Here is a 26,417-nt window from a genome sequence, read left to right as displayed (position 1 = left end):
GTCACTCATGCTGAATTTTTTCTGCATCTCCTACTTGAATTGCACTATGTCACTAACATGTGGCCCTGAGATTACTAGATCATCAACATAAACACCCACAATTAAGAATGATCTTTTGCCGGTTCTCCTATATACAGCATGCTCAATTTTACTTCTCACAAAGCCAAGGTTCAACAACTCCTTATCAAGTTTAAAATTCCAGGCCCTTGGTGCTTGCCTCAGCCCATAAAGTGCTTTTCTCAATTTCAACACTTAGTCACCTTTGCCAATCATAAAACCAGGAGGTTGCTGCACAAACACTGTCTCAACCAGGTCTCCATTCAGAAAAGCAGATTTCACATCCATATGGTGTACCTGCCAACCTCCTTGTGCTGCTAGCGCTAGCAAAACCCTCACTGTTTCAATTCTGGACACAGGAGCAAAAACCTCATCGAAATCGACACCTTGCTGCTGAGCATAACCCTTAGCCACTAACCTTGCTTTGTGTTTTACAACTTTTCCTTCTGGGTTTTTTTTCACGTTGAAAACCCACATAAGGCCAATTGCCCTCTGTTTTGCTGGCAGATCAGACACCTCCCAGGTTCTGTTCTCCTCTATTGCCTGCATTTCAACCTGCATGGCTTGCCTCCAGCACTGTTCCTTCATAGCCTCTTCCACCGATCTAGGCTCTTCTGCAGCAACCAAGCATAACCCACTGTACTCCATATCATGAATTTCTTCTATGGTGTCAAGAAAATTTGGAATGGTCCTATATCGCCTAGGCCCTCCATCTGAATCTGCAGAGGCGTCTGATGGTGGCGATGCCCACTGAATTTGTGCTGCCGGTGGTGTTGATTCTTGATTGCCTGCGATGGGAGTGTGAGGTGGTGTATGTGGACTCCCCTCACCATCTTCGAGAGGAATTGTTGGAATTGTTGCAGCAGGCGGGGTCAGTGCACCATCAACGAATGAATCAGTGCCTGGAGCTGAATCACTGCCCGTTGTCGGACAATGAACAGTGTCAGTATCGGGGTACTGAATGCTGAATGTGCTGGGTGTTGCCGCTCCACCACTAGAGCTGCTGGCTTTCTCCCCCCAATTCCATGGCATCTTTTCATCAAAGACCACGTCCCTCGACAACATGAGCTTCTCATTAATAGGATCAAACACCCTATACCCTTTTGTTCCTGGTTCATACCCAAGAAACACTCCTGGGATGGATCTGTCAGCCAACTTAGTTACCCCCGGTCCATTGCGCTTGGCATAAGCAACACAGCCAAAAGTACGCAAATGCCGGACACTCGGTTTTCGCCCAAACCAAGCTTCAAACGGAGTCTTCTGATTCAGACTTTTAGTTGGTGATCTATTCAAGATATACACCACCGTCTTTACTGCCTCCCCCCAGAACTTGCTCGGTACCTGCATTGACTTGAGCAGACAACGATCCATCTCTACAACTGTCTGGTTTCATCGCTCAACAACGCCATTCTGTTGAGGCGAGTACGGCATGGTTGTATAATGCTTTATGCCCTTCTCACTGCAAAAAGCAATCACCGCAGCTGAATTGAATTCGCCACCTTGATCTGATCTGAATGCTTTCAGGTGACGGCCAGACTCCACCTCAACCGCCACCACAATCTTTTTTAGACACCCAAGTGCCTCATCTTTGGATGTCAACAGCTCTAGCCACATGTAACGACTAAAATCATCAACAACAAGCAGGAAGTATGCTTAGCCACCTGGCGTGGGCGGCGTGATCTGACCGCAAAGGTCACTATGCACCATTTCAAGCCCAGTTGATGCTCTATATGTCGACGCCTATGGAAACGGTGCCCGGTGTTGCTTCCCCAGAGCACACCCATCACATACCTGTTCTGCCCGCTTGATCAGAGGTATCCCTTCCACCATCATCTTGGCGCCAAGATCATGCAGCGCCCTAAAGTTCAGATGCCCATATCTAGCATGCCACAGCCATGTAGCCTCCTCCAACTTGGTCAGCAGGCACACTGGAGCAGTGAGGTTCAACTTCAACACATACAATCGGTTTCTCTTCTCTGCCCGTATCAGAACACCACGCTGCCTGTATGCAGGCTAGCTATGCTCAAACACCTCCATGACGCCATGATCTATCTCGACCCGGCATCTAGCTTCTTCTAACTGACCGAGGCTTACAATATTGCACTTAAGAGATCGAATGTAATATACCTCAGTGAGAACCCGATGATCCTCATTCTTCCCGGCGATGGTCACGGCTCCTATGCCTTGTATCTCCACCATGGATCCATCACCAAAGCGAACAGCTCCTCGCACCGACTCATCTAGGCTGGTCAGTGCCTTCCAGCAGCCGGTCATATGGTTTGTGGCACCGGTGTCTAGTATCCACGCCCTGTCCCTATATTCTGCCGGAAACACACGTTCTTGATTCAAGAACACGCGCTGATCTTCTGCTATCGGTGTCCTTGCCACCGTGCAAACTTGAGCCACCAGGAGCGCCCCAACTTCAACATCGCCATTGGCGTGATGGGCTGCATCCTGTCGTTCATTCTTTTCTTTCGTCTTGCACTCTTTTACAAAGTGCCCGTAGATGCCACATTTGTTGCACTTGCCTTTCCGCCATGTTGTGCCCATCGACTTGAGTTGTCTTCCTCCGGAGTCACGCGCACTGCCGCCACCACGTGCCCCAGACTTCTCCTTCTTAACATAGTGCCCGCCACTCTTTCCGCCGGATGTCGAGGATGACTCCGACTGCATGCGGCTCTTATTCCTGGTCATCCACTCCTCCTCTATTAACAGGAGCTTGCCAGTTTTCTCCACGACTTGTTCCACCGAGGGTTCGAACCTATCCTCCGCCGCCCAAAGGTGACCGACGAGCTCCTCAATGGTCAAGCTCTTCATGTCCTTGAACATCTCGATCGCTACTGCTACCTGGCTATAATGTGGTGGTACCACGTGGAGGAACTTCTTCACCATCCGTGAATCAGTGACACTCTCCTCCCCAAGCCCTCGTAGATCTGTAACGAACTTCGTGATGCGCATTGCAAATTCATCAATGGCCTCGCCCGGCTTGAACGCGATGGACTTGAATTCAGCCAGCAACTTCTGGGCATTCACCTCCTTGACACGATCTGCCCCGAGCCTCATCGTCTTGATTGCCTCCCATGCCTCCTTCACAGTCTTCTTGTTCAAGAGCATCGAGTGCATCTCCTGCGGAATGCCACGCAGGATGGCCCCTAGGGCCAAATCATCCCTCTGCCGCTCCACCTTGTCAGGGTCAGATGTGACCGCATCCCAGAGGAACATACCCTCCAGATTGCACTGAATGTGCGACGACCACTCTTGATAATTTGTTCGGGAGAGCATCGGCCACACCAAATTGCCAGCGGCCTGATTGAATGCCCGATCCATGGACTCTTTCTCCCCAGAAGTGCCCATCTCGATGATATTGGGGTTCAGAGCACCTCCTCCTCCGAATTGGTGATCTAGGTCACCTGACATGCTCTACTACTCCTCTCCACCGGCGTACACCTCTGCCTCCGACCAACCTCGGCTCTGATACCACTTGAAGGGACAGAACGTTGCCCAAGATCACGAACATGACGTCGCCGGAGTACCGCTGGAGCGCGATCACCAGCCGCCGGTGCGCAGTCACCGGGAACGAGAGCTGAGTAGTTGCAAACACAAACACGAGAAGAATAGATTTGTGCCGCCCGATATCGCAGCGCTTTCGGTCCTTTATTCATGTCTTTTATACATATGATGCATGACCTGATCTTGGGCACAGGCGCCCGCGATCCCCGCGCCACGCCGCGCATTGTGTGCGCGCCGTTTCGCCGCGACACGCACCGCGTGCGCAATACTCGCCGTGGCGCCAACTAACCGACCGACTCGGGCTGGATCACGATCTAGCACACCACCGATCGTGTCCATCCCCTATCTAGCTGAACTATGACTCAATTGAACAAAAGATTACATATGCGTGCTCTAGTTTAGCTAACAAAAACCACCGAACCCTGGAGAGCAGATATTACTATATTATATGAGGCAGCATTTTCTTGCTGCTATCAGATTAGCTAGATTGCAGCAGTAGGACATCACGGATTAGGATGGCAACAGCCGTACTTTACATGTTTATTAGTTAGTGTCTCCATTTTCTCTGTGCCTTAACTAGGTAGTATGTTAGATAAAGTGCGGAAGAATAAAAAAATTGAGGATATAGAGTTGAATGCTATATACAATGGGGCTTTTTAGTGTCTTATAATTAGGATGTTTGTTTATGGGGTAGCTTTGTAGGAGAGAAGAGGAGCTGATCTACCTTGTCAGCTTTTAGTTTTTAAGAGAAACTGTAATTTTTTACCTTCAGTTAAAGTAGCATGTGCGAACCAAACAATTTTTTTTTGTTTCACCTGTTCTGTTTCGCCGGAACACCATATCGCCTGGTGGGCAAGTTGCGTGCTGCGACTTTTCAAGATGCAAGTGCAAGTCGCTCTGGCAATTCGTCCCTTGCTATTGATGTGAAGCCACCATTTCTACCACTAACTGCCGTGTCGTGGTGTGCTGCATGTTGCTCAATTGTTTGCCTAGTGTTGCATGCTTCTACTTTTAACGAGTATGGATGAAGTTCCTAGATAAGAGCTTCCACACAAACAATTCTTTGCCACATAAATTATATTTGATCAAATACCTTGCTTCTACTTATAATTTTGTACGGTGCGTGTTTCCATATGACATTTTCAAGATTCATGAATTCTTGACTTACCTGCAGTTTGTAGGTCGAAGATCTGCAAGAGCACGTGAACAAAAGTCGGCTTGCAGATAAGATTGAATTGGCTATTTTCTTCCCCTTTACTGAGGTATGGTCTGGTCCTAATATATTTATGTGCGCTTTTACTATTATGGATCCTCTAGTAGTCTTCCTAGTATTTGAGAAATAGTTATCTTTAGTTCTGGGCTTCTGGCATTGCTAACTTTTGGGAACACATTTTTTCAGCTTCTAAGATTGCTTGTAGCTCTACTTTAAACAATTGACTAGGTTTTATCTTGCTAAGATATTTTTCCTTTTTCTTGAATGTCAGTGGTTTCTGCAATGAAATAAACAGTGGTACAATAAGTTACACACAATGGGTATTAATAGTAATGCAGAAGAATACATGATTTAAACAAGAAGTGTAATTTATACTTGTTCTTTTCCAGACAGAGTTAAAACATGTTTTATTTCAAAGAACTAATGCAAAGTTTCTGAATTACAAGTTTTGAACCTTTGGAGTAAAAAGATTATGAGTTACAATATATTTTTGTTTGTGAATACAATATGTGTATGCACAGAAAGGTTTATAAATTTTGATCTGCAAAGTTTTGAATGGCGAACTAGTAACTTGGTGTGGTCTGTCTCGAAAAGTCCTGAATCTGAGTTAAGATGTACAAAGTTTTGAGGTGCATGTTTTCTATTAGCTCACTATTCCTTTTCCTCAATACAGTACTTGTTAGTTCTTAAATTCACAGCCCAATGTTTCTGAACGATTACAGTCGAAATTTTTTTAGTGAAATAGAACGTTTTTGGTCTTGAAGTACAATGTAGCAAACCATCTATTCCAAAGTTCTTGAATTTATAGTGCAATGCTTGCCACGTACAACCTCAACATGTAAGTTTTATATCCTGGAGTATAGTGTTTTAAATGAGCTAGTATAAACTTCCTAAATGGGCGTGTGAAGTTTTTAATATATAAAGTCATAAATTTGAGAGTATGAAGTTTTATGTGGTGGTAGTAAAAAGTTTTTGTATCTCGTGTACAAATGTTGTCGAATATATAACTTTCCGATTGAGGAAGTCAGGACATAAAGTTTTCAACATGTTTGTTGAAAGATACAAATGTAGAAAGTTTCGATACATAATTTAGAAGTTTTTCATTTTTGCATTTTAAATTCAACATGTACGTTAAATTTAAAATATAAAGTTTGAAGTTAAGAAGTTTTAAAGCATGAAATACAAAGTTTTAACTATGCTAGTATAAAGTTTCTGAATCTTAAAAATAAAGAATGAAATTACAAAGTTCTAAATTTTAAAGTACAAAATTTTAAGTGTGTTAGTATAAAATTTCTCAATTTAAAATGTAAAGTTTGAAACAACAATGTTTTAAATCTTAAAATGCAACATTTTAAATGTGCTAGTATAAAGCCCTAAATTTTAAAAATAAAGTTTGAAATTACAAAGTTTTAAATCCTAAAGTACACAATTTTAAAATAGGTAGTACAAAGTTCCTGAATTTTAAATGTAAAGTTTGAAATTACAAAGTTTTAATGCTTGAAATATGAAGTTTTAAGTGTGCCACGATAAAGTTCCTAAAATTTAAAAATAAAGCTTGAAATTACAAATTTCTAAATTGTAAAGTACAAAGTTTAAAATGTGCCAGTATTCAGTTCCTGAATTTTAAAAATAAAGTTTTAAATCTTAAAGTACAAAGTTTTAATTGTGCTAGTATAAAGTTCCTGAAGTTAAAATGTAAAGTTTAAAATTACAAAGTTTTAATGCTTCAAATACAAAGTTTTAAGTGTGCCAATATAAAGTTCCTAAAATTTAAAAATAAAGCTTGAAATTACAAATTTCTAAATTGTAAAGTACAAAGTTTTAAATGAGCTAGTATAAAGTTCCTGGATTTAAAATGTAAATTTTGAAATTACAAGTTTTAAATCTTGAAATGCAAAGTTCATGGCGTGCTAGTAGAAAATTATTTTTTTCTGGTACTAGTACTAGTTTTCTAGTGTTCATGTAACACGTCCAATCTGGGGTGTGACTTCACCAAAATTAGAGTGTAGAGTTCCGGAAATAGATTGGGATTAGACGGGGGGGACAGCAGCCCTAGGGCTGCCCGTGCCTAGGGAGAGCGAGGGAACGGCGGCAGCAGCAAGCTGCAGCCATCCTGGCAGAAGGTGGCCAGCGCGGCCACGGTGGCAGGGGCAGACGGCATGGGTGGCGGCGGCATGAGGCGCAGGGAGAGGAGAGACGGCGGCGAGCTGTAAAGGAGAGAGATAGAGGTTTTTACCCTAAACTATTCTTGCTTAATTGAAAGGATATACATCTCTCTCTATATTTATAGGGAGGAATCGACTTGACTTGACTCACCAGCAAACCTCGCTTTTGCACTCTTACTAAATCTAAATCTAGATGAGTTTTGCAACCTGCTAAATACGAGCTACAGTATCCGTGGGGCACTGTTCACGCTCGGCCTGATTAGCCCGACTTGGCCCCATACCTCTGTAGCCCGTCATGTCTATATTGGCATATGACAGTTCAGATTGGCTGTTCCTTGTCTATTATCATTTTGTTTGTGATGTTTGAACAATCATGTCTTCTATGCGTGGGAGTAGTTTTCTCTGAATTTAGCATTTTTTAGATTGGATGTTGGCATGACCATATGGTCTGTTTTCTTAGTTATTGAGTTGATGATTGTGTGTACTTGTCTTAGGTTTTTTTAGCCCAGTTCTTGTTTAGAGTGTGTATTTGATTTTGTAGACTGGTGTGTTATAGATTTTGGGGATTTTTGTATTTGTGATGTTTAGAGTTGAGTATGCCTCTGCTGGCCTCTTATTTGTTTTTGGATTTTGGATGAGCTTGTTAGATATTTTTTTTATATTTTTTGCTGACCATTAGATAATGTCCTGCAGGTTATTCTTGTTTCAGTTTGATGATTGCGTGTAGTTGTACTATTGTTGAAATCAGATGTTTTATCTATGTTCAATGGCTGATCTACCCATCTACTTGTGCTTCTGTCACTTCAGTTGCGTTGTTGCTTGATTGAATCATAAAACTAGTGCCTACATGTATGATTATGGTTGCTTTGAATGTACTCATACAGCAAGGCTTTAGATGGAGTCTCGTAATGGTGAGGCAGATGACTTGCCTCCACCACCTCCTCTGAATGCTGGTGTTGAACCACTTAAAGCTGACGTAACAAAGATGTCGTCAAAACATGTCTGGTTCAAAGGAATAGTTTTGGCAGAAATATGGGTAGCAAATAAAACAATTTACAAATCACTTTAAATTCTCTCATGAAAACTGAAGATTCTTTCTATCATTAATATGTGGGTCTCTAATTCTTGTCTAGTGTCATTTCTTTAATACTTCAATTATCAATGCAGCTACCTTTTACAGGTTGCAAGTAAATTTGAATTACAAAGATGATACACTTGTTGATCCGGAAGAAAAGTGATAAAAAAACTGCAGCAAACTTATGATACTGAACTTGCAAATAAGATTTGCGTATGCTTGTGTGAAGAGCCTGTTCGCAATTGGTGCTTTTCCTCAAATTTAAAATGATTATCTTCAGGTTGATGAGTTGCTTTTTAGTTTCAGCCTAATATGGTGTGTAAATAGATGTTAGTCTTTTGAAATCTGCATTCTTGATGTGCACTGTTATATCTTTCCTTGATCAAACTATACTATAAATGTAGTAAGCTCTCAATTCCATGTGCAATAGCTATTTGTGCAATGATTTGTTTTATGGGTCTTTATATTTTCTTTTTATCGGGTCAATCAAGTAATCCCATAGAAAATTTTATTGAGCATAAGACAATATCAACTTTGTATACAATGGTTCTACATCTGTATAGATGTGATACCATCCCTCGCCCGTTTCATATCCGACGTACCCGCAATCCTGAAAGAGAATCCAAATACTGGGCCGCCAATCTTGACAGGAGAAATAAGAAATGGCAAATGGGCCGATTGAGTCTGCATGGGCTGAAGCAAGACATGAGAAGGAGAAAGAAATCTACTTTCCAGCCCATCACACCCTGCCAACCCACTTCCCACACGTCCGGAAAACGCGCGCTCCTTAGGTTCCATGTGCACGCGCGTCGCTATGCGCGCGCGCCGGTATCTCTACGAGCACGCGCGCGCCGAGCAAGTGAGCAAGTGAGTCGACGTGTAGTGGCACGTTAAAGAAAATCAGGCACTCATATGGTGGTTTGCTCGACTGAAGTCTTCTGTCGGCGAAAGCACACGTCGAGCAGAGCAGTGGGAGGTTTTCAATTCCAAGCCCCAGGACGGCACCGCGCGCATTAAACATGGCAACACTTGCCTTGCCTAGGTGACCACAATCAGCGAGGTCGTTCGCAAACTTCGCAGCACAGGCTGGCACAGTTGACATCAGCTAAGCTCGTGTCATGGCGCCCGGCAGCCAGATGAAGCTACTACCCATGGGTCCCTCGCCTCTGCCGCCACCATGGCCAAGAACTCCCCAGGGGACTATGTCCAGCTCCACAACGAGGCGCGCGCTGTGGCCGGTTGGCTGGCCCGGTATCGTGGGACGGCGAGGCGGCGCGGCACGCAGCCAAGAGGGCCACTATGGGCTGTGCTGGCCTCTGGATGAGCAGGTCGTCGCCTGCTGTTGGTGGCGGTTACGGGGAGAACGTCCTCCGTGGCGCGCCGGGGAAGAAGGCCCAGAAAACCACTGCTGACGCCATGCGCGCGTGGACGGGGCCGGCGGCGAGGGAGAAGTACGAGCAGGTCGTGTGGCCGGGCTCCAACAGGATCGGCTGCGCCCACGCGGTCTGCGCTGGCGAACGCGTAGTCGTCGTTAGCTGCAGCTACAAACCTGCTGGTAATTAGTCCATCCGTTCTAAATTTATAAGATGTTTTGAATTTTCAAGATACATTATTTTTATGATATATCAAGTCACGTTGTATATCTAAGTGTATAACAAAAACTATATATATAACAACACATAGTTTCATTTAAAACGGAGAGAATATTAATTTAGACTAGGAATAATATTAGTACATACATGTTCATCATAGACAAAATTGCTTTCAAGTTATACTAAACTATTGAACCTTTAAAAAAATTTAACCTTTAAATATAAATTTTTTATTTGTGTAAAGTCGATGGTCAAATATGATGCCATTTTGTAATCTAATGCAGCGCCCTTATTTACAACACACTGTTGGTCTATGTCAATTAGCTTGTACATATTTCCTTTTACCATCAACATACATTGGTATGTTGTCGGGAAAACAAGCTTCTACTAATATCTTGTTCTGTCACTCTTTATTTAGTGAAGGAAGATCTGAGACGGGCGCCACTTCCAAGCTACTGTAGGTACAACATGAGCCGTTGCAATGACTGCCCGATTTGCTAAAATATTCACAGGCTGTGAACATATTATTTTGAGGTCATCCCTGTGAGTGTACTCTAGTTTTTAGTATTTGTGTCGGTCCCATAGTGAGGCACCTTCTTGATGGTTTCATCAACGGTAATGATAGGACATGGGTGTCCGTCTCTCCGGACGCCGCACGCCCGCACTCCGCGTCGCTGCTTCAGTCCATTTCTCCACACAAAAAAGGTAGCGTCGCCCGCTGCGGCGTTCTCCAGTGCGGCGGCGCCGCATTCGCATGCCAATCCCGTGCTGCTCTATGCCCCACTCCATGCCACCATTCTGCACCGCACCCCCATCTACCTCGCCCATCGCGGAAGGTGAGGCAGGGAGGCCTGCGCCTACACCCCCATCGATCCATCTCGCACGTCGGCAGGAAGGGGAGGCCTGCGTCTAGGCGTTTGCTGGGCCGTTGATGTCCCCCTATCCAGTGCATGTTCCAAGCATATGTTTCAGATGTTTCAAAGGTATGTGGCAAGTATTTTATATGGATGTTGCAAAAGTAGATCGGGATATTGCTTATGTTGCAATGGCTATACACATATGTTGCAAGCGTCTATTCCAAATGTTTCTTTTCAGACATATGTTGTAAGTGTGTTTGTTTGGATGTTGCATATGTTTCCCACATGTATTGCAGGTGTTTTATCTAGATGTTGGATGTGTTTTGCAATGGCTATTCAAGTGTTTTTCAGTTGTGTTTTGCAAGTGTTTTTTACCCATGTTTTAAGTGTTTCATCTGTGTTTAGACGTATGTCGCAAATGTTTCATCAGGAAGTTTCAAAAGTAGATTAGGTGTTGCACATGTAGCAATAGCACCGGTGGCTGGTTGACAACGGCCTCCCGCAGGGCTTCTCCTCCAACATTGCACATTTCTCACGCGGCGCGCCTCACTCTCTCCTCTCCCCTCCCTTCCCTTTCCTTCCTCCATCTCATTGCGGCAGTTCGAGCTCAGCGGGGAAACCCTACCCAACGAGCGCAGCCCATGGAGGTGGTGGTCCCTGCTAGGCCGATGGCATTGCAATGCCCACGTGGTGGCCCCATAGCAAGCCGAGGACTGTGCCCCTCTGCTCCCTATGTGCAGAAACAGAGCAGCTGCCGGGTCCAAACATCCTAGCACTAGACGCCCTGTTTCATCAATTTCGAGGTTTTGTGCTAGTCCAATTCATCCTTTGGAGGTCCTTATAACAGTAGGGTGTGCATGCATGCACTCGTAAATATGAGTGTACTTGTTTATATGTGAGGCCATGTTCCCTTTTAGAGGCTGATGAATTGTTTGCCAGGATCTAGGCAAACCAGGATCAACGGGTGCGGCCTCCTCATGATTGGATTCCTGAACTAGCCATTGGGACAGGCCCACGTGTAACACCCGGTTTTAGGAACCAAACAGGAATATATATGCGCCCAGCAACTCCATCACACACATATACTCACAAATTGTATTAATATCAGCACAAGTGCAACTTTTACAACTTTGTTACATTACATTACATTATTGTAGCTCCAAAGCTTAACATTGCGGAAATATCTATGCAGCTGGGCTTCACTCCAAGGGGACCCTGACCGGTGGTACACACAACTTAGAAGTCCTGAAACTCCTCCGTGATCTCCATGGAAAGCTTCTCCATCTGGTACCCAACTGGGATTTTATTGAATATATAACAAGCGAGCTCACCATACTCAGCAAGTATAACCTTGGGGTTGCATAACTCAATGGTCGTCTGACACTGGTTACTGTAGTTAGCAATTTGGTTGGTCAAATTTTTACTCACCTAAGTTACTAATCTAGTGAAAAGGCTCATCACCATGTGAGAAGTAATTATACAATCATCGTTAAAGTTATCTCCCAACCATCCAGGTAGTCGGCTAAACAAAAAGGATCCAGGCCGCTCATGTTTCAAATTAAATCAACTTTGCATAATTTGTACAACTTGACCCATGACTCATGATTCCCATAAGACACAGTAGCTAGTCCCATACACATCTTCTAAGTATGTGCGGTAGTCTCTCACTACGTAACCTTTCACTAATTACCCTAACAAGTTAGTAGCCACGAGGTTTCAATGGCAAGTGTGTATGGATGCTGTCCTCCCAGGTGGTACACATGACTTGAGCCCTATATATGCTCACTTGGGCAGGACGAGAGCCATATTCAACATGGCACCCCCTCTTGTGCCTCTCGGTGACCGCTAACAAGCTAGAGAAACTAGATACTTAAGACCAGAGCCATGTGATTCTCAAGGCTGTATGGAACGTCCTAGGTGGCTGCATTAAGTTCTCGGTCCTTATGATGAGCAACTAGAGCATAAAAAGACCCATGCTCTAGCCCCCTTCTTTCCATGTTGCTAAAAAGCATCATTTTATCCATAGTTGCATAATCCATTAGTCCATATTACATTTAAGCATTTGTTTGGCATTGCACAAGTTAGCTTTTCTACCATGCAAAAACCCCATAGGTATGAAAGATATATAGATCGATTAAATATTGCTAGGCATGTCCTTAGGGTATATCAAAGTTAGACACATGCATACGAATTTAAATGAACAGAAAGTTGTTGCATGTCAAGGAATATTGCCTTCCTTAAAATTTTGTTCTTGGTCTTGCTCTTCCAAAGCTTGATGAATGTGTGTTCATCACCAGACAAACATCCATTCAATCATCACATGCAAAGAAATGTATGGAAACTATTAGAACAATTCACCATAAAATAATAAACAGGTAAACATGTTTAGAAAAGCTTCATAAACTAATCTATGTGATTCTACGCGCTTGCGTGATGTGATCTGCAGAGACAGGGAGAGAGAGAGATAGAGCTTCGGTGAGTGAAAACTCGCGTGAAACGAAAAGAAAGCCAAGGGGGTTGCTTGGCGGTTGCGGCTTCACCTAGCGATGCTAGTCATCAAAGAAACAGTGGCAGACCGACTACAAAATGATTGATCTGGTTAAAAGCTACAACTTTGCTATAAACAAAAATCCAAGAACGTCCAAATAAATCGAAAAAATGAAATTCAAAACACATAAGTTAAAACCATTACTTACACATTTTAACGATTCTAGATAAAAATATATATTGTCAACTAGAAAGTAGTAGGTCCCATGGAGAGCTACAATTTTAGTGTGTACCATGTCAACATCATGTATGAGGTTGTTTCAAAAATATAAAATTTTGAATTTAAACGAATATTTGGGCAACTAAATTCCTAAATGATCTCGAACAAAAAAATTAAGTTATCAACTACAAAGCTATAGATCGCATCGACCACAATTATGACAGATAGTTCATCTTCATGCAATTTACTACTAAAAGTTAAAATTTGTTTATATAAGAGGAAAAAATGAGAGAGAAAGAAAGAGACCACCTAATAAATGGCCCCTACTGCAACATCAATGAAATCATGTCCGGAACCACCACTTTGAAGTGGTCAAGGGGTATCTTGCTGGCTTTAAAATGATTTCTGGTATTGGAACCAACTTCAATCAACCTGTGCCTTGTTTAGATCACCTCCAAATTCCAAGTTTTTTCACTCTCTCTCCGTCACATCAATTTTTAGCCGCTTGCATGGAGCATTAAATATAGGTAAAAAAAATAACTAATTGCACAGTTTAGTTGGAAATCACGAGATGAATCTTTTGAGCTTAGTTGGTCCACGATTGGACAATATTTACCAAATAAGACGAAAGTACTACTATTCATCGGGTTACAATTTTTTGCAATCTAAACAAGGCACTGGTGTAGTGGTATTCTTTATTGGCTCTTTTACAGTTTCTGTGTCGATGATTGATGGCACACATGACTCTGCCTGGAAATAAACGCTGTAACTATAATTTACTAGTTTCATTTCATATAAAACTTATTCATCCAATGTGGCAACATTGGTCTTGCATAACATACAAGAAAATACTGCAGGATTTACCTTTGCTTTGGCTACTTGTGCTTCAAAAATCAATCGTCGATGGCACCAAACGGCACGTGCGCAACGACACCCGAGGGACTAAACTAAATATTCTGATCTCGTACCGTCTAGGAGTAGTACGTTAGAGGAATCTAGGCATTCATGTGGTGGTTTGCTCGATCCACGTTTTCTATCGGCGGCTAAAGCACACGTCGAGCATAGCAGTGGGTGGTTTTCATTTCCAAGCCCCAGGACGCATTCCGGCCCAGCACTACTACACAATCGATTTTTAGCAATCGGGGCTTTTTTTTAGGGGTGGCTCCACCACCAACCGCCCCTACAGTGGGTGAGCTCGGGTCCCACGATTTCAGCCGCCTCTACAAATCTAATAGTAGGGGCGACTGGTGATACGACCCGCCCCTATAAATGGGTAGATTTGTAGGGGCGGCTCACTCACCAGCCGCCCCTACTGTTGGATTTGTAGGGGCGGCTCAATCATCAGCCGTCCCTACAAATGTCCGCTGTATAAATAGCTGCAGTCCCCTTCTTTCTCCTCGGGTCACTCACTCTTACCCGAAAAAAAGGCTTGGGAGGCCTTGGACACCTCCAAAAATTGCTCTACTAAGGGGGAAAGGTTTTGGTCTCAAATTCTGTGGTGGAGAGGTTGTACAAGGTAAGAAAATGTTATTCCACACTTTTTTTAAAATTTTAATGGTTGGTTAGTGAGTAATTAGAGTTTTGCTTTTCTCTATCTTCTATGGTGCTTGAGCTACTTATGAAGCAAATTAGACCTAAATTTTAAATGTACTAGGGTAAATTAGGTAGGAGAACGAGCACTACGGGAAACACGTGATTTGCCGAGTGCAAAAATCTTTGTCGAGTACCAAATTTCGGGCACTCGACAAAGACATGCTTTGCCGAGCGCCGCACTCGGCAAAATATGACACTCGGCAAAGAGGCATTTGCCGAGTGTCTGGCACTCGGCAAAGGCAGACACTCGGCAAAGATTGGTAGGGCTTAACGGCATCCAGCGGCGTCCTCTTTGCCGAGTGCCCCCCATTTGGAACTCGGCAAAGAATTTACTTTGCCGAGTGCCAACCCTAGGCACTCGGCAAAATAATTTTTTTTTTGTTTTTTGCCACCAATTTTTTTGAAGCTTTAGTACACTACCACAAACAACATGTTTAAATTTGGGACATTTTCATTACCTTTTGGCATATTTCTATAGTTTATTTTGTTTTGTTGAATTTTTCTAGAAAATGTAAGTTTAAACTGCAGGTGCATCAAATAATGGATTACATTCGTTCAAAAAATGTTATCCTTATTTCTTAGTGTAAATTTAGGCTAAATCCAGGAACTGTCTCGAAATTTTGATCAACGTGCTCATGGGGCATCGCCACCAACCTGCGTGGGAGTGGTTTTTTAATTGTATAAAATGCGAATGAATTCCAAAAATCATGAAACTTGTCGAGTTGTCGCCGTATCATATGCGTATGCCGTGGAAAAAATTTGAAAAAGTTTCGAGCACTCAGCAAAGAGGCCGTCAGATTTGACGTCGGTTTTTTTTTGCCGAGTGCTGATGTGACACTCGACAAAGGCTTTACCGAGTGCCTGATATGTGGCACTCGGCAAAGAAACCTTTGCCAACTGCTCTTTGCCGAGTACGGCACTCGGCAAAGCCTTTACCGAGTGTATTTTGGGCTTTGCCGAGTGCCGCAGGCACTCGGCAAATTGCCGGTTTCTAGTAGTGAAGATCATACCCTTGTTTGGTCCATGTTTCTTGATTTTAGTGAACAATTCGAGAGTTTTATGGATGTTTCATGTGCATGTAGATCTAGATCTAGACCTAGGGTTTGGTTTTTTTATTAATTTTGTTTTTGTAAATTTATGTTTGATGAAATTGGACAAGGGTTTGCATGAAAGATATTGGGTAAAATATAATTGTTGCTAATTATTGTCTTTGAAATTGTTTATTGTAATCAACAAATATGTATTTTAATTATTTATGGATAAATAGGCCATTAATTAATTTTCCTCTACCATGGTGTATTTGTATGTTTCATATAATTATATTTGATTTATATTCATATATATCTGAAGTATATACAATTATTCTCAAGTAATTATTAATTTGATTCATTTTTATATATATCTGAATAAATAGTCCTTTAATGTTTGTGTCGTTGTTGTTGTAAAAGATGGAGTACAAGAACTCTAGGATGTATGGTTCGTTAAGGTTCAAGGCAGGTTTTCGTGAAGAGGTGGATAAATTTATTGAAGCCGCAGAGAAGCATGCAATGACGTTGACAGAGAATAAGGATACAATTATTTGTCCCCGTAAAGATTGGAAGAATTGTATGGCATGGATAGATGTGACTATCATCAGATCACATTTGATTATGCGAGGATTTGTTGAGGGCTACATAGTGTGTATTTATCATGGTGAAACGGTTATTGTTAACTACGAGGATGAGGAGGAATACGACAACAAATCCCTAGAATCCTTGTCCCAATATTCAGCAGAGCTTGATGCACGAATGGATCTCGAGTTTGGCAACGAACAGGTGGTGATGCTGGTGGTTGGGATGGTGACGACGAAGATTGTGCCAATAATGATGGCGGAGCACATGTCAGGGATGAAAGATGATTTGGAGGACATGATTCGAGCCCTTGGACCAGAGATTTTACTAAAAAGCCCAAAAGGTCTGTAAAATTTTAAAAGGATGAAAAAAACATCGAATGAGGCTGTGTGTGGTGTTGAAAAGGGTTGTCCAACACACTGGACATTGCTATGTTTTGTGCTTGAGCTACTCATCCTGAAGGCTAAGTATGGCTGGTCAGACTGTAGTTTCAATGATCTATTGCATCTTTTGTCATGGGTGCGGCCACAACCAAACTTAGTTCCCTCCAACACATACCAAGCGAAGAAGGTCATAAGTCCATTGACAATGGGGGTTAAAAAAATCCATGCATGCCCCAACCACTGTATCCTTTTTCATGGCGAAATGTTCAAGTCACTGGATAAATGTCATCGGTGTGGGGCCAGTCGGTACAAGAACAATGACCTTTACAGTGGGGACGAAGCCTCCATGGGGAAAAAGAGGAATAAGAAGGGTATGAAAAATGTGGTACAAGAATCTCTGCCCCTAGAGGACACTCCATTAGGCAACGATGCAAAGCAGAGAAGAATTCTTGCCTTGGTAATGTGGTACCAGCTATTGACCGACTTCTTGAGACATATCTTCCTAAACCCTAAAGAATCCATACTCATGACATGGTGGGATAATGAGCGCAAGGTGGATGATGATAAGATTGCACACTCGGCTGATTGTAGTTAGTGGCAAAGGATTAATGAGAAGCACAAAGAATTCAGCGATGACCCAAGAAATGTATGGTTTGGCTTGAGCACCAATAGAATGAATCCCTTCAATGAGAGGATGAGCGACCACAACACTTGGCCAGTGATCTTGACCATGTACAACATCCCAATGTTGTTGTGTCAGAAGAGAAAGTATCTTCTCCTCACTATTCTTATTTCTGACCCTAAACTACTAGGCATTGATATAGACATGTTCCACGAGCCTTTGATACAAGAAATGGAGAAGCTATGGAGACATGGGGAGCTGATGTACGATGCGTTCCGAAAGGAGGACTTCATATGTAGAGCAATAATATTTGTTACTACCAATGATTATCACACACTTTTTGCTTTGTCTGGATAGATAAAAGGGAAGACAAAATGCTAAGTTTGCTTGGATGGCACTACATGGATGTTCCTGGATGCATCCAAGAAGATAGTTTACCTAAGGAACCGGCGCTTCTTAAAAACAAGTCAGAAGTATGGCAACAAATTGTTCTTTAGATTTTATGACAACACCCCAAAGATTGAACCCCCTCTAGAGAGACGTCATAACGGAGAACATGTGTACAGAATGGTGAAAAACATATGCGTCGTCTATGGAAAGAATAATTTGGATGGGACTAATAGAGATAGAAGCACACCTCCTGTTGAAGGCATACCTTTCAAGAAACAATCGATCTTCTTTTAGTATCTGCCTTATTGCCCAGACTTAGAGGTCCCCCATGCCATTGATGTTATGCATGTGAAGAAGAATGTCTTTGAGATTCTCATTGCTACCTTGATGGACATAGTCAAGTCAAAGGATGGTCTGAAATCACGGAAAAACATGGTGCAGCTAAACATGATGCCACAGCTTCACCTGGTACCTGAGGCTAATGGAAAATACACTCTGCCCACGGTGTGCTTCAACCTAACACTAGAAGAAATGAGAGCTATATGCACTTTCCTGAGGGGGGGTCAAAGTCCCGACTGGGTTTTCAATGAATGTGAAGAAGCTAGTGTCGATGAAGGATATGTCAATAACATACTTCAAGGCTCACGATTGTCATGTGATGTTGACAGTGTTTCTACCTATTGCAATTAGGGCTATAAAGCTAGAGTTCTTGAAAATGGCCGTCACCCGCATGTGCTACTTCTTTTTGAAGATCTCATAGAAGACGATTGGCAAGAAAGAGCTGAGTGACCTACATAAATTTGTGGTGGAGACACAAAACCAAGTAAAGATGTGTTTACCTCCTGTTTTTTTTGATATAATGCCACACCTCATGATTCACATGGTTCATCAGATACAGGCGTTGGGCCCTTGCTACTTGCATGAAATGTGGTCCTACGAGCAGTTCATGTCGGTTCTAAGGCGATACGTGCATAATCGAGCATACCCAGAGGGCTCCATGATAGAGGGTTACAGTACTGAAGAAGTCATTGAGTGCTGTCAAGAGTACCTAAAAGTCCAGAAAGGGATTAGTAAAACCGATTCTCATCGTAATGGTAGGTTGGCTGGGAAGGGCACCAGTGGTTGAAAAGTGTTCATCGACCATGATTACAAAAAGTGAGTCAGACGCATTACAGTGCCTTGTAGAGTACAAAACTGATGCAACCGTACATTGATGAACACTTGGCTATTATTATGTCAGATAGAATTGTTCATTTAGATGATTAGGTCATGAAACAGCACAAGCAATGACTAACTACATGGTTGAAGGACCAAAACATACCACCTGTAGAAACCATAGACTCTATTACCATTAGTAGATTGGCGGAGGGGCCATCGAGACAAGTGACATCTTAGAAAGCTTATGACATCAATGGGTACACGTACTATACCCACGCACATGATAGTAAATATGTGAACCAAAACAGCGGTGCTCGAATAGAAGTTCTCGATGGAGTGGGGCGAAAGATCCAAAACTTTGGCATCATTGAAGAGATATGGGAACTTGACTATGGAAGGGATATAATGGTGGCAATATTTCGATGCCGCTAGATCAAACAACACCAACTGAACGAGATCGGATAGAGAGTCCTAGACCTCGAGAATCTAGTCTACCAAGATGACCCTTGGGTGCTCGCTTCACGTGTCGCACAAGTTTTCTATATGTCTGACCCACAAAGTAACCTCCCCCCGAAGAAGAAGACAAAGCACATGGTTGCCTTCGGGAAATAGCACATTATCGGAGTTGATGGCGTGGACGATGTTGAAGCTTACAACAACTATGATGAGTTGCCCTATTCACAAACTTTCCTAGGAAGATTAGTGTTGTCGAAAAAAACGTGTCCAAAGACATATTGCTATGGGAACGAAAAGGTGTCAAGGGAAAAGTCGTTACAACGGGCTAGCTAGTTGTTGAACGTGGAGTGTTTCTGTAAGTGTGTGTTTATAAGACTTTATTTATTCATGTGTGTGAGACTATATATTTATGTATGCCTGTGAGACTATATATTTATGTATGTGTGTGAGACTACATTTATGCATGTGTGTGAGACTACGCTTCGCAACATCCAGATGAACCTATTGCAATATCCACTCTATTACTACTAAAACAACTGTAACACGCAGACAAATGAAACAAGCACTTATTACTACTGCAACATGTTCGGACTACTATTGAAACACTTAAAACAAGCACTTAACACTTCATAAAATTAAGAAATGACCAAAATAAAAGTTGGAGATCTTGACGAGTTATACAACTTTTATATTCATCACCATTACAGCTGAAATCTTTTAGTGGATGAAAATCAGGTTTGAAGTTGTCATTTTCTGAAATTCAAAATTTGAATTGTCCAAACTTAGTGACAAAGATAGATGACCAGATTAAAATGATAGAGCATGATTTTAGAAAATTTTAGGAAAAAAACCATCACATTTGGAGTTAGTATGAGGGAGAAAAACTAGTTACAAGTTTTAGCCAAAGATTAAAAAGAGAAATCACACTTGTTCATCATTGATCATCATGAACAGTTGTAATTTTTCTTTTTAATCTCTCGGTAAAATTTGTAACTAGTCTTTCTCCCTCGTACAAACTCCAAATGTGATGATTTTTTTTCTAAAATTTTTTAAATTCATGCCCTACCAATTTACTGTGTTAAATTGGTCATTTTTTCGTTTGACAAAGTTTGAGCAATTCAAATTTTCAAATTTTAAAAAATAACAAGTTCTAACAAGATTTTGAAATACCAAATGATTTCAGCTGAAAAAGTGATGAATACCAAAGATGTATAACTTATCAAGATCTACAACTTTTATTTTGGTTATTTCTTCATCTGATAAAGTGATAGTAAACATTGTTCACAAATCAACATGTCTCTCATATAGTTCATAAAACTATGAGTGATATGTGAATTTATGAACAATGTTTACTAATACTTTATCAAATGAAGAAGTGACCAAAATAAAAGTTGTAGATAGTGATGAGTTCAACAACTTTTATGTTCATGACTTTTATAGTTGAAATCATTTAAGGGTTTAAAATATTGTTTGAAGATGTCATTTATTGAAATTCAAAATTTATACTGTTTAAATTTTGTCAAATGAAAAGATTACCAAAATAAAAGTTGTAGATAGTGATGTGTTCAACAACTTTTATATTCATGACTTTCTTATTTGAAATCATTTATGGTTTCAAAATCTTATTTGAAGTTGACATTTATTGAAATTCAAAATTTGAACTGTTCAAATTTGGTCAAATGAAAAGATGACCAAAATATAAGTTGTACATCTTGATGAGTTCTACAACTTTGGTGTTTACGAAATTTTCATTTGAGGTCATTTAGTGGAGATGAAATTGTTTTAGTTATTTTAAATTTCAAATTTTCAATTTTTAAAATATTCTTTTTTGTAAAGAACAAAATATATAATTATATTTGTATATATATATATATATATATCATCAAATATTTATTTATTTATACATATATAGAATAATCAAAAAATTATTATATAAATTTACATTATGCTCTTTATATATAAATTACAAAATTATTAATTAAAATAAATTGAAAAATATTTTTAGGGGTGGCTTACTTAGGAACCGGCCCTACAAATCGATTTATAGGGGCAGCTTAATCAGGAACCGCCGCTACAAATGACCTTCGGTATATAAGCAAGAGCTCGCGGGAGACCGAAATTATTCTAAATCCTAGGCGCTTTCTTCTCCACGACGCCGGCAGGCTGCCAAGTTTTTGTCCACCACCGCTGCCTCTGTGCCCTACCTCCGCCGCCTCCGTGCCCTACCTCCGCCACGCCCTACCTCCCCCGATCCGCCTCCAACCCTCCCTCAGTTCATCTCCTACCCTACGCGCCATCGTCCCCCCCGGCGACTAGTGTTTCCGCCTCCGTGCCCTACCTCCGTCGCGCCCTACTGCCCCCGATCCGCCTCCAACCCCGGTCTGTTCCTGCCCTGCGCATCACCATTCCCCCCGATGGCTAGGGTTTCTGCCGTCATTCCCCCTCCCATGGCGGCTAGGGTTTCCACGGCCGGTGCCCGTGCTCCCTCCCCCCAGCAGCCTTGGTGCCCTGGTGCCCATGCGCTCTCCCTCCGCTGGTGGCCCCGAAACTGGTGTGCCCAGGCGTCCCGGCTCCCAAGCTCAATCCTAAGACGGACTACTTCCCCGAGATGATAAACCTAGTGAGTTTGTTTTCTAGGATGGCCTAGCTCGGGTTAGGTTTTTGGTATCCCTGAGTAGTGTTTTTGTCCTGACTAATGATTTGAGGAGGATCTCTGGTTATCTGCTTTCCCAGTTGGTATTGAGGTTTGCTCCCATCCCAGCCTTCTTTAATTTGTAGTAGTGTGTATGTAATTGATCCACATTTGGACATAGCTCACATCTTTTCCTTAACATGGGCAAAAGGAAAAAAATGTCTGCTGATATTTATCTGTTCTATATCCATGATTTTTTGGTTATGCTAACTCTGTACCATCATTATTAGCTTCATAGCCTAATGAAGTATATATATAAGAAGTTACTAATGCATAGATATCCATCATTTTGAACACTTGCCATTGTAGCATGATTACAGACTACGGCCAGTTGCACAGTACATGTAGTTGGGATGTAAGCGCAATCCTCTTGCATCTCAGGACCACCCATTTATATGATAGCTCTAGAATCCATAGGTTTGAAATTTTTAATCTGGCTATGGCATGTAACTGAAATATTTAACAAGAGGTATCTCTCCCGCGTTTTTTGATAGATTTAGAATCTTCATGCAAAGACTGCTTAGCAATTAGGGGTGTCTAGATAACGCCTGCATGTATCCATTTCTTAGTTGAAAACTGCCACTCTGGAAATTAATTGCTTCTAACTTTTCGTGATTCACTTGCCTTGATTATTTAATATACCTTTGGTCTAGATCTCCTTGAGCATGAAACCAAACCATTTGCACCAGGTTGTCGAGCTAGAAGAGTGACTTGAATACCTAAGTTGGAATATGTCATCTACTCAAGTCATTTCATCAAAACATTGTTTTGAAAACCTGTCTACATCTTCTTATAGCATATTAAGTAGCCAGTAATTCACAGGGTTTCCTTTTCTTAGTGGCCAAATTGCCTATATACCACTCACAGAACAGTTTTGCAAACATACCACTTCCTATATCTGGATTACTATTTTAGCATTAGACCACCTCCCTTTTCACCCATCCCTCTTGCATCGTCTTCCTTCTCTCTGGTCATTCTTGACCTCCTGAACCCACCCCTGTAGGCCTGGATACCATGGGGAATGCCATGCCCTTCCACTGGTACCACCCCAACTTCTTCCCCACAACTTTTGCCACTCCTCACCACTGCCGCACCACAACAACTCATCAATTCAAGTGTCTCCTAGGAGTCAGAGTACAGCGCATCATGAAGGCTATGCTTTGGCTGCTGGTTCAAGCTTCCAACCTTCCATTATGTTGTATGAGAGCAATTTTTCTTCCATTATGTTGTATGAGAGCAATTTTTCTTTCTTAATACAAGTATTAGGTGCTGAGGTAGGCAGCTATCTGCAGTTCACTGTCTTTGTCCGCTTTAGAATATTTGCATTCTTTGCTTGGGTTCCTAAGTTAGTGGGTTTCTCTATTGATTGGTTGCTCTAGTTCTTTTGGGAACTCTGAGAGCTCCGACTGATCCTGTGCCCCGTTGATTTTTTTTTTTTTGCAGCAAGAAGCCGCAGCTATTCGAGCCTCTCAAGGCCAGCCAGTCCCCCAATGTATTGCTACTACCATACTGCCTTCTCTTCTCAGCTCCCTTGTATGCCGCTAAGTTTTTCGTCTCTAGCAACTCTGCCCGCCGGTTGGCCGGGAGGTTATTCTGTCGTACTCGTAGGTACTGGTGCCTAGTGCTCCTATGATCCTTAGCACAGATCCTAGATGGTTAATTAGGCAAAACTGTGTTCTGTAATTTTGGATTTTCCATGGGGCTCTGGGCAACGACTGAGAGTGCCCCACAGATTTGGTACTACTCCTACATGGTTGCTGGTTGCCCAGCTATCCAGGTTGAGGCAAGCTCTGCTCAGAGAACCGTGTCGCTTCTAGTACTAGGCTCTATAGCTCATGCGTTGTGTTCGATGTGAGTACACCTCAAATACTATTCCTTCAGTTCTTCCTACAGTGCCTTTTATGTTGCTATGTTGCTCGCTCGATTTTCTCTAGCTATTTATATTATCTCTTTGTGGCAAGTTACTTAAGAATGAAACTTCATTCAGTTATCTTTCCATCATCAGTTCAGTTTCAGTTTATATATGAGTTTTGAGATTCAGTCTGTGGTAGTGCAGTATAATTAACCCAGTTACATATAGTTTAGCAAAAACAAATGTTCGACAGGAACTTGCCCTTCACGCTTGCATCTCAAATGATCAAATGTTGCCTTGAACTGAAGAAAAGCCCATCACTAGTGCTCCTCCTTATATGCTATTCCCACCTTGCATTCCCTCTCCTCTATTAAGCTTAAAATTTTTTATACAATGTGAAAGCACTAAGTTTTGATGCTATTTTACCTGTTAAGATAGACAAGCTCTAATGCTATTTAATCAGTTCATCCAAAATCACTGATTTAGCTCCATGCATCAGTAGCTCAGTTGTGCTTTTGATTTAGATGCTTGTATCATTGATTATGCTTTTAGACTCCATTTCTTTATTCTGCTTAGTTTCATGTTTTAGCCCATTATCTAAAAGTTGCAAATAGAAACAAGCTGAGATATTGGCCTACTTACGTATTTATAAATTTAAAAATTAAGGTAGCTGACATAACTAGCTAGAATCTGCAACACAAACTGAACTGCACTGGGGTCAATCTAACATGGTTTGATAATTCAGAATAGTAGTTCTTTGATCTGAATTTGTCTGATAATTTTTTCCTATTAGATCTCATCCAATCTAATAGTCTTCTATTTTTTTGATAATCTTAGCATTGCTGCAACTTGGGGGTATAGGACCAGTGGGCCACTGCTGTTTTTTGGCTATTTTTGCCATCAACTGCTGCTCTATGTTTGCTAAGCAGTTATTGTTTTTTTTGCCAAATCTCCCCTTTACTCTCCTCTCCTTTGTATTGCCGATGATGAAAATGTCCAAGTCCATACATTATATGGAATATGAGCTGATGATCAAGAACTTATGAGGAACTTGGCATCATTACCAACCGCCCCTATTGTCTTTTTCTATATGCTCACTGTTTTTTATATATGCTCACTATGTTTATGATGCCTTTATCAAATGATGATTGACATGTTTCTGAGGCCTCTACCTCTACTACTACTATTACTACTCGTTTTGCGAGTTAGTTTGAACTTGATTGATGACTATTTTCTTCACTTCCACTAGAAAATAGACCCTTTTCTATGTTGTTTTCAATGGGAAGAAACATGGGATTTACATGTCTTGGCATTAGGCCAGTGAACATGTGCTTGGGTTCAAAAATGCTATACACAAGAAGTACAACAACTATAACCATACACTTAGAGATTTCAGTGCCTATGTTGGAGCAACAACTACCTCCCCTAATCTGGTCCCAACTGATTGTGGTGAAAGCAACCCCTCAGAGTGGTAATAGTGGTTCTTGCAAGAATGTTGTGATTATTAGACTGTTGGTGATGGTGTTTGGACTTTAGATAGGGCTTTTCATGAGCTGCCAATGCAACTGCAATACTTAGGCCTGTGTTGACACAATTAGATGGTTGATGTAGTTGGATAACATAATTGTATTATGATTTAATTATGGTGTCTAAGGCCGATTAGTTTGGATAACACTAATTTATGTTGGCAACGATATTTTGGTTGTAATGCAACATTATCTTTTAATAATACTGATGCTGCTTTGTAGACCCTTCTCTCCTAGTCCTACTACTTCTACTCTTCTCCTCTCATGTCCTCTGCTCCTACTTCTACTCCTCTCCTCCGCTGTCCCTTCTACTATAACTGTTTTCCTTGACATAAACTTAGGAGAAGATATGGTCAAACTCCCTTCGTCGGATCTGCCAAATAATTATGTGTATGATCTGGGCTTCCAACCAGCATTGGGGAGGGCAAACCACCCATATCTAAGCATAGTAAGTAAAATGTTTTAAAGACACCTCTATAGATATTTTGCTCTGATATATATAATCCTTAAATGTAAACAATTCATCCTATACCATGGTTCAGAGAGACACTCTCAAATTTTGGGGTTGATTTCCTCAATGTTAGTACATTCCCTATAGATGGTCAACTCAAGCAATGTCGAATTGGCTTTTCTATTCTCGCTAGGGCGAGTAACCAACAAGGTATGGTTTTATACATCGATAGAATGAGCAGCGGTCAACCTCATGACATTAGTGTGCAAAAATATGTTGTGCAAGCATGTTTAAGGGCGCTTCAAAATATTGGGTACAATATTCCTACATACTCCTCCATGAGGATTGCTGCTTTGAATGTGGGCCTCCACTATGATATTGGACTATTTTGTGCATAGCTTGCTGAGGACAACATGAATGATATGGTCATTCTTATAACTTATATCTAGATTAATTGTTATGTCTATATATATGCATGGTTCTGATAACCACATTTTTCCCAACATTT

General features: G+C 41.5%; 1 protein-coding gene across 1 annotated transcript; it reads right to left on the bottom strand.

The window, feature by feature from the left end:
- Positions 1 to 252: 252 nt before the first annotated feature.
- On the bottom strand, positions 253 to 3,411 carry LOC136489120 (uncharacterized). The gene is made up of 3 exons (XM_066485840.1): positions 2,142 to 3,411; positions 1,849 to 1,985; positions 253 to 1,398 (listed from the first exon to the last, which is right to left on the bottom strand). The coding sequence occupies exons 1-3, from the start codon at positions 3,409 to 3,411 to the stop codon at positions 253 to 255; spliced, it is 2,553 nt and encodes an 850-aa protein (XP_066341937.1).
- Positions 3,412 to 26,417: the final 23,006 nt, after the last annotated feature.

The sequence above is a fragment of the Miscanthus floridulus genome, chromosome 10, assembly GCF_019320115.1.
Source record: "Miscanthus floridulus cultivar M001 chromosome 10, ASM1932011v1, whole genome shotgun sequence".
Classification (NCBI taxonomy): domain Eukaryota; kingdom Viridiplantae; phylum Streptophyta; class Magnoliopsida; order Poales; family Poaceae; genus Miscanthus; species Miscanthus floridulus.
Note: the sequence above shows the minus strand (reverse complement) of the source record. Positions and strands in the feature narration are given on the sequence as shown.